The sequence below is a fragment of the Sceloporus occidentalis genome, unplaced genomic scaffold (assembly GCF_023333645.1).
Source record: "Sceloporus occidentalis isolate IW3139 unplaced genomic scaffold, rSceOcc1.0.p SCAF_2, whole genome shotgun sequence".
NCBI classification, from domain to species: Eukaryota; Metazoa; Chordata; class Lepidosauria; order Squamata; family Phrynosomatidae; genus Sceloporus; species Sceloporus occidentalis.
The window spans coordinates 115987380-116000279 of NW_028316982.1; the positions used below are offsets into that span (position 1 = coordinate 115987380).

General features: G+C 38.7%; 1 protein-coding gene across 2 annotated transcripts in view; it reads right to left on the bottom strand.

Moving 5' to 3' along the window:
* Positions 1 to 12900, bottom strand: part of LOC149318911 (proto-oncogene tyrosine-protein kinase receptor Ret-like) — a 131464-nt gene that overhangs the window by 44827 nt on the left and 73737 nt on the right. For both annotated transcript variants that reach the window (XM_089510673.1, XM_089510671.1), the window contains 2 exons: positions 7109 to 7310; positions 5043 to 5242 (listed from right to left, as the gene is read on the bottom strand). In XM_089510673.1, the coding sequence (XP_089366799.1) occupies positions 5043 to 5242; positions 7109 to 7310 (402 nt within the window). The remainder of the gene's footprint in view (positions 1 to 5042; positions 5243 to 7108; positions 7311 to 12900) is intronic.

The following is a 12900-nucleotide window of genomic DNA, read 5'->3' on the forward strand; positions in this document are numbered from 1 at the left end:
TTTAATTTTTTTAAAAATTGTTTTTTTAAAAAATATTCTTTTTAAATTTTCTTTAAAAACATCACATTTTAACCAAATCTTCATTATGCATATGTAAATACATCGAGGCTGTGCAACTGTAATTTGAAGGTATAATTTTAATTTTGCTTATGTCACAACTATTAGCATTACTCTCAGTGCTATATGGGAATTACAATTTATGACTAACAGCATTGCTAAGGATTCTGTATGGCATGAAACAGGTGGAGGTCAATGCGGGGGGTGACACCATGAGTTACCGCACCGGGTGACACCAACCCTAGAGACGCCACTGAGAAACATGTCAGCAATAACTAACAACAAAATGCAAAGATCATTAAGAATGACCTCTCCCCCTTGCAAGTACATTAAGAAAACAAACAACCAAATATCTAGGGCTGTTGGTCCTCAGACCGCACACAAACTGTTGGACAGTTTCAAGTGTCACAAGCTGTTTTGCTGCACAGCCAAACAATAAAACACTAAGTCTAATACATAATACATATGACAATTTAATCTCAGAAAATGTGAAGAGGCTTTGCTCTCTGAAGTCATTAAGGAGTTAAATCTTATTTCAGAGGTTGGACAGGCTGCTTCCCAGCCATGTACCTGCTACTTCATTCATTCACTTGGCTGTTATTTTCATTCATTTGGCTGTCCAAACAGAGAAATGGCATCAGCCCAAAGATTAATTGCTTCCTCACATTCATATTTTCCTCAGGCCACAAGGCCATTTTCACATAAATTCCAATCCAGGACTGCTCCCTGTACTGTCTAATCATTCCAAATTATGCCTAATGCTTCAGGAATGTAGACTTTTACCGTTAGGTACAGAGTGCTTGAATCAAACTTTCTGCTACAGATGCCATACTCAGATCCAAATCAAAGGAGAGATGGACAATACTTCATATGCTCAATTCATATTCCCACCAGTGATACCACCACTTTAATATGATTGAGGAGGAGCTTGTCTCCTTCACTAGTGTAGCATTATGTTAGCTGTATTACTATTTATGTCTTTTACTTTTTTACTTTTACTTATCTTACTGTGCTACTGTAAGGTCAAATAATGGTGCATGGAGATCAAATAATGGTGCATGGAGATCAAGTAACTTGTGAAAGGCTTGGTTGAGAATTCATTTGCAGCTGGAATGATAGCTTGAGAGTTAGCAAATCAGGAATTGGCTTTGAAGAGGATAGCTGTAGAGACTGAGAGTGTTAGGTGGAAAGTAGATGGGATTTATGGGAAGACACACAGAGAGGGAAAGTATGTGAGGCATTATGCTTATGTGGGTAAGAAATTACTGATATTAGATGAATGGATAAGGATAGCAGCACCTGTATGTGTTGGTGTGGAAGTGGTGGTAAGCAGTGGACAGTATTTAACATAATAAAACGTATCTGTGATAATGGGGCCATCCACTATCTGGTCAACACAGCTGAGGGGACGCTTTCCCCTGTAGGTAAAACAAAGGATTAATGATGTGATGAGTTTAAAGTTTCATTTTTATTCAGACATCATCATAAGGGGACAGCAGAGATCATGGGAGTTTAAATGACCAGTGAGATGGCCAGCTTAGGAGAAACTCAAGTGACCATGAGGCAACAGAAACTAACAAAGAAGAATAAAAGGGGTGCTATGGGATTGGGAGCTCTGTACCACCTCAAGAGAGTGGGGAACTCCAGACCTAGCTACCTCATGAACACCTAGGACTCCAAATCCCACCAGTAATCACAAGTAGCTAGGGAATGTTTATCAATATGCAAAGGCATCTTGCAGCACCTTTTGAGACCATGAACAAGGTAGGACACATATAGAAAATACCATCCAACAGGTTACTATCACAAAATTCCTTTATTTTCTTTTATTTTCAGCTCTCTAATAACATTAAGGAGATGGCCTCAAGGATACTAAAAGCCCTTCACAGGAGACATAATGATGAATCACAGTATCAATTTGTTGACTATCTGAGAATAACAGAAAACCATGGGGCATCATCCCACTTGCTCCTCTTTGAATGTTAGAATGAAATCACAACTGCCAGAACTACACATACACCTGTGCATAGTAGTGGGAAAGGCCGGATTGGGGACGGAGTCAGGGTGCAGAGTTCATATGATGCACACCCTAGCTCTACTCCCAGGGCAGCATGACGCCATACCAGACCAAACAGTGTCACAGCACTCCTCTGGCGCTGCATCCACACACCGCAGCACCGAAGGAGCACCGTAAAGCCCTGGAGTGGAATGTGATGTGTGTAGGCTAGAAATCAAAAAGAAAATATATTATCTGGGCAGTGTTACAATATGCGTAGTGTGCCAAGAAGCCATTGTTTTTGTTCAACCCATAAGTTTTTTAAAGCTGAACTTATCACCTCATCACTATACCTACAAATTTTGTAGTTCCATAGGTATTCATAAAAAGGTCTTCTGGCAGAAATAAATAGGTCTTACAGGGAGGGGACTTACCACACCTCTTGTGGAAGGCAGTTCTATGGCCTGGGAGTAGTCAATGTCATGTCTACCACCTGTTCACTGTTGCCAGTTAGAGCTTAAATGTATTAAGTTTTAACTGTATCAGCAACAACACCACTCCAACAGTGACAAAAATAAAACAAAAATATCTTTGGCTTATACAAATGGAGGTATTATTGCTGAAAAAACAAAAAGAAAAATCTCTGTGTTTTAACTTTCTTACAGGGGAAGGGAATCTCCAGCACCAGGGCTTAGTTGTTTTCATGAAGGTTCACATATTACCACAAAAATAAAGGGAGATTGAGCAGTTTCGCAAAAAGTAATCCTATGGCATTTTAATGACGACATTCTTTTGTGGCCTCCATTTTCATTGTCTCATCTAGACTCCATTTCTCAGATACAGATGCCAGTGTTCATTTTTTATAGGGATTCATGAAAAACCAATTTCTAGCTGCTTCATTTGGAGATCTCAAAATGAGTAATTGTTTCATACTTCAATAGTTCCCTTCAGAATGATAATCTGTTTGTTCCTTTAACAGTACACATGACTGAAAAACTTGAAAACCAGCCAAGTGTAACTTCAAGGGAACAGAGTAGAGGTTCCCACATGGATCTGATGATGAACTGTATTGCATGCATGCATAATAAACTATTGTACACGGAGAGAACACTGCAAAGCTTTGTCATGCATTTTTAAATTTTATTTATATCCCACCGTTTTGCTCTCCAAAATGCATTCAAGACAGTCAGTGAAGACATCAACAGATGGTTGGATGGCAGGGGTGGTGCTGCACTCTGAATCCTTCCAAAATCATCTACCTCATGGGTAGTGGGATCAAGGTGATGATGAAGGAGAGACCAGCTGGAAGATGTGGTATTTGAGGAAAGTACGGAAACGTTAGAGTACCTTTTTTTAAATGGGTATGGAAAATGGGTAGATTTCGAAAGCCATCTCAGAATGAAGGGGCAGTATTAAATTGAGGATGGTCTCATTAAGGTTTTGGGTAGTCTGTAGTCGACTGACGGATGGCAAGTCGAATGGGGGACTCCAAGATTGTTGTTATATGAAGAAGTTAGGCAAAGTCATAGATAAAGTCACATGCTTGGCTGACAGAATCGGAACAGGGAGAGTCATGGATAAGAATCAGAGGACTGGGAGTTTCAGATAAGGCAGTATCCCTGGCAGACATAGTCAAGGCATGGAAAGCCATGGAGAAAGCTGCGTGGTCAGCTGATGGAGTCAGGGTATAGAGAGCCACAGCAGGATTCACTTTAAACAGCTGCCTAATGTTGGAATGGAGGGCTCCGGATCTTCCAGGAATATCCAGAACAAATAATAAGTTATTTTACTCTGTTATAACGCAGGTGTAACTTGGTTCTGGTACTGAACAGGCTTGACATCCTCCTGTGTGTTTGCACCAGAACTGGGGGTTGCTCCATGCCATCATCCAGTCTACCCACCAAGAGGACGTGGGGAGGCAGTTTTATTTAGCCTGTGAAGGCAGGGCCACAGAAAGAACCATTTTTAAAATCTGTACCTTCAATATTAATCTAAATTTGTGAGATTTCAAAATACCATGTTAATCACATCTTCTAGAACGCAATAAAATGAAAGCATTTAGACTAATTATGGCAGATCGCTTTATTGTTTTAGGGATCCTGGAATGGTCCTCTCCTTTTTGTCCTTTCACAAAGAGGTGAAAACATTTTATTCAGACAACCTTCAGAATTTAAGGCTTTTAAAGAAAGGGATGTAAGAGGACACTGTATTTTATTAAATTGAACAGTTGTAACTGTTTAATTTTTTTAAGCATACATTTAAAATTGTTTCAATACATTTAATAATTTCATTCTATTTTAATATTGGTGTTTGTATGTTTTTAATTGTATCATAATAATTTTAATATGTAAATTGCCTTCCGACTGAACTGGGTGCAAGGTGAGATATAAATAAAATTAATAATAATTATAGGATCACAGAATCATAGAGTTGGAAGAGACCGTTCCTTTAGATTTCAATAGGAGATTCATCCCCTAACTTCTATGTTTTCCACACTCCAACCCTGACAATCTCAGGCCATATACTGCCCGTCAAATGTATCAGGTCTACCAAATGTCAGATCACTGGAGGAAAGTGACAACATTTTACCAGCTATTTTAAAAAACACAAACCCAGCGACAAATCAAACTAATTGTAAACATAAATAGTTTCAAAAAAAGAACTAAAAGCTACATGTACAGAGTGAAACACACTAGATACAAGTTTGTTGGTGATCATACGCACTTCACAGGACCTCAAACACAAGCATTATAAGCATTAATGTATAAAGAATATGCCAAGTGCAGAGACTCACAAACTCCAATTGAATATTCCTATCTAACATACAAACCAAAAATGTGATAGGACTCCTACTCCCTTCAAAGGCCATTAAAGCCCAACTTATCAGCCTCTGGAGAATGTTCATTTATATACATATTTTCCCACATGAGGGCTCAATTCTAAAAGCTCGATTTCCAAAAACAGGTGCAAAAGAGTAAGACATCCTTACTTGTGAAAAGTTGGCAGCATTTCTGTTTACTGTGAACTGATAGGTCACATTTGAAAACTGGATGCTGATTGGCAGAATGGTGACATTGAAGTGGAGCATCAGGGATTTGTTAGGCCCATGGTATTCTGTGTCATTCACAATCACATCCAGCTGGAAGGAGCGGCTTTCGGTAACTGAAATGTTCTTGTCTAATACGAGTTCTGCAAAAAACAAAACAAAACAGGAGTCACTACACAATAAACAAGCACATGAGCAAGATTGTCTTGAAAAAAGCAGACAAATGACCAAGAGAGACATCCAGTGGTCAAAAAAAAAAAAAAAAGATAGAGGAGAAAGAAGAATTTCTGGGCAACAGAGATGTAAAAAAAAATGGTTTAAATATTGGCAAACTAGAGAAGGTTGGAAAAGGGATATGGTCACAATTGGTATAGAAAGTAAGGAGACAGAATTTGATAAGATCATTAAAGGAAATAGGGGGAAATTAATTTTAAAAAATTATAAATTTTTGTTAAGCAGAGAAATGATAGAAGAGACAGTGAAAACTAATATGATAAGATGGTCTCAAAATATAGGGAAAGAAATACCCATGTCTAGTTGGGAGAATGTATGGAAAAGAAATCTCCGCTTTACTAAGTGTAACAACTTAAAAGAGAATTATTACAAATTGTTTTTCAGAGGGTATATGACTCCAACTAGGCTGGCTAAAATAGCCAAAATGACAATACAAACTGCTGGAAATGTAATCAAAAAGGCAGTTGTTTATATCTTCTTTGGTGGCTGTGCAAAGTAAAAAAAAAAAATGGAAATTGATACAAAAAAATATAAGACTTACACTTAAAAAATATACCATTTATCCCAGAACTATTTTTGTTGGATATAACTGATGCAATATTGGATAATTTAGTTCAAGATGAAGTAAGTATGTTGTTGTATATGATTATGGCCGCCCGACTGATTTTAGCGAAATATTGGAAATCTACCATTATACCAACAGTAGAGGAATGGTATCTGAAACTGAATGAATTAGCCATCTCTGATATGATATCAATGTCTAAAAATGATAGAAGCTCAGAACAGTATGAAGAAAAATGGGAAAGGGTATGAAAACTATGGGAAGATAAGAGCAATGGATGATGTAAGAGAGATGGAAGCAATGTTTCTTCTTCTTTTTTTGTGTGTTTGTTATGGGGTTTTTTGGTGGTTGATATTTAGAAAACACAGATTGCTATCCACAGGCTAAGAATAGCACATGTAAATGAGTCCCTTTAGTACTAAAGGTACAGTTAGTCCCTTGACAGGAATGTCTAGTCATACCAACTGTAGGGGGTGGTGCTCTGTTACCAAGCTCTTTGGTTTAGTGCCATTCTTAGCCTGTAGACTGCAATCTGGATTTTTAAATTATCTACCATGGAACTGACATGCTCCAGTAGAATTGCCCCACTCCACCAAAGGGAAGATCCCCTTCTATCATTTATAAGCTGCTCAGTGTTGATCCATTGTAATTTGCAAAGCTCAATGTTCATCCAAATCCCACTAGGTACACTGCTGTGCTCCTAATAAATTTCACCTTGTGAATTAGCTTGGCAATGTATAATTCCATCCAAGAACATCATTCAAGTACATTATGTTTTACTGTTTTATACAGTGGGCCCTTGGTATCCACTGGAGTGTGGTTCCAGGACACCCGGGGGATACCAAAATCCGTGGATGCTCAAGTCCTATTAAATACAAATGGCACAGTAAAATGGCATCCCTTACACAACATAATGAAATCAAGATTTGCTTTTTGGAATGTATATTTTTTGGAATATTTTCAAGCTGTGGAGGTTAAATCCATGGATAAGGAATCCATGAATAAGAAGGGCCTACTGTACAGATTCTATTGGTTGAAAAAATGTATTACTTCTGTGTGGGTTCCTCATTGTCTTTACAGTATTGACTACTGGATGTTTCTTGAGTTTTGTTACTGTCTGTATATTATGTTACTATTTCCCCTAGCAATTCAAATAATGAATAAGGAAAATTGCAGTTTTCCTTTAGTAATAAGAGTTTGCACATCGACTTACTATACTCATGTCGTGTTCCCCTCACTTGGCTGCCATTTGGGCTGAAGTAGATCTCATGGAAGATATGCTCCACTCGAAAAGTATCCTTTATCCACGGATCAGAGGAATTTATTATGCCAGTGTACTTCTTCCTGCTACTCTCTATGGGGAAAATTGGAGTGGTATCTGCATCATATACCATTAATGCTGCTAGAACTGTGCCCTTTAAAGAGAAGAGGGTCAGGAGACACATTGAGTCATATTGCTCATTTCCAGTTGGACATGCAAGAACAAGAAACCACAGATCCCCCCCTTTTACTTGATAAATGATTTCTATTCAACTTTTTCACATCTGTGAGAACATTTTTGTACAAATTACATCAACAGTGCTACTTCTGTAGATTGGCCAAATTGCATAGCTATCCAACTGTGGCTTCTGCCTTCCTGCACAGACTTTTAAAACATATTAAAAACATTAAATTGATTGTTTATGTCCACTCTTGTTTTATCATTTATTAAATTATTTATATGTCATTCTTTAACATAAGATGTTATGATGGTGAACAAAGAGAATAAATTTAAATAGTTTAAAACAATATAGAATTTAAAAAATTGAGAATAAAATTAGCTCAAACACATCAAATAATTTAACAAGTTATAGTACATTAAAAAATTAAAATAGCTTTAAACAGTCAGGTTTTAACCTTTATACGCTTGTTGTTGCTTTGCTTCACAAAAGGAAAAGACAGAAGTTTTGTACAGAAACATTTTTGCAAAAACCAAAGTGCTTCTTGTCTCATCCTTGCAATAGAAGCAAGGACCCCTGTAGAAGCTGGCAAATTGTCTTGTCAAGAATAAGAAATTTGGCAAATATCCTTCACATTCCAAGTTTTCACCAATCTCTGTAATGTCTGTAAGATTGTGATTGCAATGTTAATTTTTCTAAGGACTTCATTAGACTAGCAAAAAAGATGGGAGCATAGCGGGATGCTCCCAGCAATATGGCGCAATAACACTATGGCTTTCACACGATGTCATGATTACCCTGTGAATAAAGAGGCATTCTAGTGCTGCTTTTTATTCACAGGAAAATCCCATGAATAAAAAGCGGCATTAGAATGCCTATTCATGGGATAACTGTGCGATAATCTCAATGTCATGAGACATCGTGTGATAATCATAATGCTATTGGGCAATATTGACAGGAGCATTCCGCTATGCTCCTACCTTTTTTGACAGTGTGATAAAGTCCTTAGTTATGCAGACAGTGAACTGGTCACTGCTTGAACAGGACACAGTCTTTTCAATCCCTAATAATTTGTCCAAACAAAGCACTCTTTCGACTGTTATCCTCTTCCATAAAGTCAACCAGATTCCAGTACAAATACTACCTAAGACAGTTTTATACCTGTGGTAGGAAACTCCAATGCCTCTCTGCTATGAATTGTAAAACTTGTTCCTGTTTTTAAAAATGTTATTCCAAATATGCTGCTTGCACCAGATATCTTCATCCTGCCTAATGGAAGGGCTGAATCTTCCCAGCAGCACAGCAAAGGCAATCGTTCCTGAGATCTACAGGACATCACCAGCCTCTGCCTTTGGTAACACTGCAGGTCCTTCAGATCAAAAGCTATGAACACAAGCTATCCCAAAGGCGGTGGTATCATAAAGGCTGTGTGGTGCTCTGGCTCACACTTGGGGACACCCCAGAAGAGGTGGTGACACTGGTCAGGCCCTCCCCCGTGCAGTCCCCATGTGCACTCATGAAAAAAAGACAGGGCAGCATGTGGGAAGGGAGCACATGCTGCCCCAGAAGCCCCTCCTGCTCTGGGTGCCAGCAGATGCGGCAACGCCACTGCCCAAAGGTTTTCTTCCCCCCAATTGTGCTGGAAAATTGAGGAGTGGGATGGAGGAGGTCAATAGGCTAGAAAGAAGTGTAAAATCTGGATGAGGTGTCATGGTGTTAAGCTTCGAAAGTAAGTGATGGACTGGTGGTGTTGGAAGGACAGGAGATTGAGGAAGAGGATGTGGAGTAAGAAGAGTGGAATGGAGGAGATCTATGGGCTAGGAAGGCTTTTAAAGACTGGATGAGGCATCCTGGTGCCATGCTGGGAAAGCAAGTGCTGGCACTGGTTACAGGAATCTGTAGCATGCTTATTTTTTTTGGGGGGGGGGGCCTTACAATATTCACATTTTCTTCACTTTCACAAGGGTCTTTTGCCCCTTATCACAATGAAAGTGGAGGGTGGACTGTATTGGGGTTTATCCAAGCAGACTGAATACCCCCCTCCCCCGGAAGCTCACTGGGGGTTGGAGCGAAAAAGCATTTGACTGGCTCTACCTCCAATGGTGTCAGCTCTGAAATTAAAATTAGTGAGAATAATATCATATAATATCACCACCACTTTATTAGCCGGAGCGGGGTTGCAGCAACGACATGCCATGGCCCCAATCCAGGCTTTCCAGGGTGCAAAAAGGAGCTGCAAAAAGCGGCTCCTTTTTGAGCCCTGGAAAGGGTGCAATAGCCATGACTATAAGATGCTCCTTCAGCAGTGCATCGTGCAGACACAGCGCCAGAGGAGTACCATGACACCACACACCATGTGGAGCAGCACATGGCGTCACGGTGTCCTGGGGGATAGAGTTGAGGCATGTGTCATGTGGACATAACGCCCGACTGCGCCCCCAGGCTGGCCTAAACGGCCAGTCTGAAAAGCCAGTGCGACTAGAAATAGAATCAAAATAATTTATGATCTTCTCATTATGCAGCTCTGTGAATTTGGTCCGAAAGATTATTCTGGATTTATTTACGTAGTGGTTGGAAATTTCCCAGGGGCAGGAAACACACTGGACCTAAGCACACTGTCATATCTGCCACATTTTGACAGCACAACAAAAGTAACAAGATCCTACACACCAAAACACACACACTTATTCTTTGCAAAACAAGATGAATGGGGAGCATATACATCGTTTCAAACTAGAAATGCACCACCAGGGGAGCAATTCTGCAATTCTGCTTTAAAATAAAGCACACATTTCTCACCCATCCCGTTTTTAGAGTAAACTGTCACTGCATATCAAATTCAATGATATTATGCCAAATTTAACGTGGGCAATGAAAGCCACAAAAATGGGAAAGAGAATACCCTGCCCTTATTTAAAGGACTGAAATATGAAGGCCTTGAATGCAATTCACCAGATGCTGTTGCTGTGCAGGTTCCATTCATTTTAACTTAGCTAGAAAGGGACTCCTACATGACCTGGATTGTTGGCTCTGCCCTCTGCAGATATGCTATCTTACACCGCTGTTGCATACACGATTAACCTTGCTGGTGGCCAGTTATTTAACAGCATCCATTGATCCTTCACTTTCAGTGGTATGGATTAAAAATAGATGTGGCTGGAAAAAACTGAACGAGGATCATTTTGGCCAGTTGGTGGCAGCAAACATCCAAATATGGAAAGTTCCTCTTGCACAAAATCTGGCATCAAGAGAAATAACATGCCTATCTTTTAAACACTGTGTGTGTAATTATACATCTGTTGGGATATTGTATATAAATTCTGAAATGGTATTAAAAAGAATTCCAATTAGGAATAGATGAGAATGTAATTTAGTTCATTTTTGACAAGAAATTTCCAAAATTAGCACATTTCTTCATAAAATAAGACAGAGTAGAAACTGAAATTTTGAGATTCACCCATTGAAGAAGAGAAGGTTGGAGGTCTTGCCTCTTAAAATTTTGGCTTTGAATGCTTATTTATTCAACTATTTGTGATACTGAACTTTTGTGATGCCAAATGAGAGTTGTCACCTTGTTTTCTGAATGGCACTTCAGGTTCTGATTGCCGGGAAAAGCTGTACTTTACTCAATTTGGCAGCACAAAAGGAAGAGGGTTTTTTTTTAGTTCATTTTCTCTATCAAGTTCCCAACTTTGCAACTCTCTTCATAAATATGACTGAAAGAACTGGAAATTAGAAACATTTGAACGTGAGACAAAAAAAATGGATAGATTCATCCATCCTTCAGGTGTGCATCCTTGCAAGAAAATGATGTTTTGATGATATATAAATGTGGATTCCAAAAACTATAACCATATTACTCTGTGGCAGCAGTGAAGTGCAAGGGTGTATAGCAGCTCTTCAATACTGAAGACAGATTATAGGTTTTTGAAAGCAATGAACATTTTGAACTGACAATATGTACTGCCTGAAAGTCTGAAAATACCTTCAATGATTTTCAGAACAAAAAATACTGATTTTTATTTCACATAAATATGATATATATAAACAAACCAACAAACATGAATCAGGAATTTTCCTCTCCAGACAATGACATGAGATATTCTAATATTTTTTTTATCTCTGCACCCTTTGATGCTCCATATGCTTTCAACATTTCACAGACCCAAGATGTTTTCAGAATCTTTCATTAGTTTATAACTCCTTTTTAAAAAATGTATAGACTTATATATTTCTGTATACCTAGGAAATCCCCTGAATATGCAGAAGTCACTAAACTTGGGGAGAACCCCATTTTGCCTCCAAACTCATAAGCAACATGAATGATGAACATCAAATTTTAATGAAATAGTTTTGCATTAATGGAGTGCTTTTAGAAGTAGAAGAAAACTTGGATAAGCAGAATCCAATATTTGCATATAACACCCAACCACAGTCCATTTGTGTTTATAAACAACTCCAAAGTCACATTTTCATACTCCATCATCTCTACTGAGGCTTTTTGGGTTAAATCTTCTGGGGTTTTTTATGCTGGGCAGAGGGCCATATAATTCCCATCTCTGGTTCTGCTCTTTATTTTGCAGTCTCAAAGACATTATGAACAAGTGAGGGGAGAGGGGGAGGAAGAAGGGAAGGTAGGTAGAAGAACAGCAGGTTTAGGCACCAGTTTCTCTCATTACCAGCTGGAGCAGAGACAATTCAGGCAGCATGATCTATCTTGACAAGGACCAAAAGTAGGTGGCCTCTCAGTAGAGATAGCATGATCATTATCTTGATTTCTTTTTCCTATTTCTTTTTATGGGAATGAATAGTTTATGCCTGTTTGATGCTAGGGAGAACTTTTAAAGAACAATAATTTCCTCTGTATTCTCGTACTTATATTGATGGTTTCTTCTATTTTTTTTCCCCTTGAGTTTTGTTTGCTCCTAACAAACTGACAAAACTAAACGTTCCTTCCAGTTCAGGACTTTGCAGATGCCTTTGTAACAACCATAAACACTGAATACACCAAACACGGTAATTTTACACCCAAAAACTGTTATATTTTTATTATGTATATAATATAGTTATGTTCCTAAAATAACAGAGGAGAGCCAGTGTGATGTAGTGGTTTGAGTGTTAGTCTACAACTCTTCTGGGGGGTAAATACTGTTTACATCCCTACATGCTAATGCTACTTTTAACTTCTTTCTGCCTGTCTAAAAGGTTTTTTTTTTAATGTTTTAAAGAAATAAGTAAATAAAATGTATACACACTTAGAAGAAGACCCACAAATCTCTCTGTTCAATAACTGTGGAAAGAAGTGCAAATCTGACAAGATATCCACAAACATCATGACCAGCAGGTCTTTTAGTGTCTGTTTATCAAACCATTTCCTGTATTGCTATGTACTGTGTATGTATTATCCTACTTGAGAGTATGTATTTTCCCTGGTTGAAGATTAACCTTCCATTATGAAGCCAAGCCCTCCCTCCAGTCCATCTGCCTTGGTCCAGGCCTCGGAGGTACAGAGGAACTGCTGGACCTCTTAGGCTTTCCCTCCACCACTCCCTTCTCCTTCTGTGCC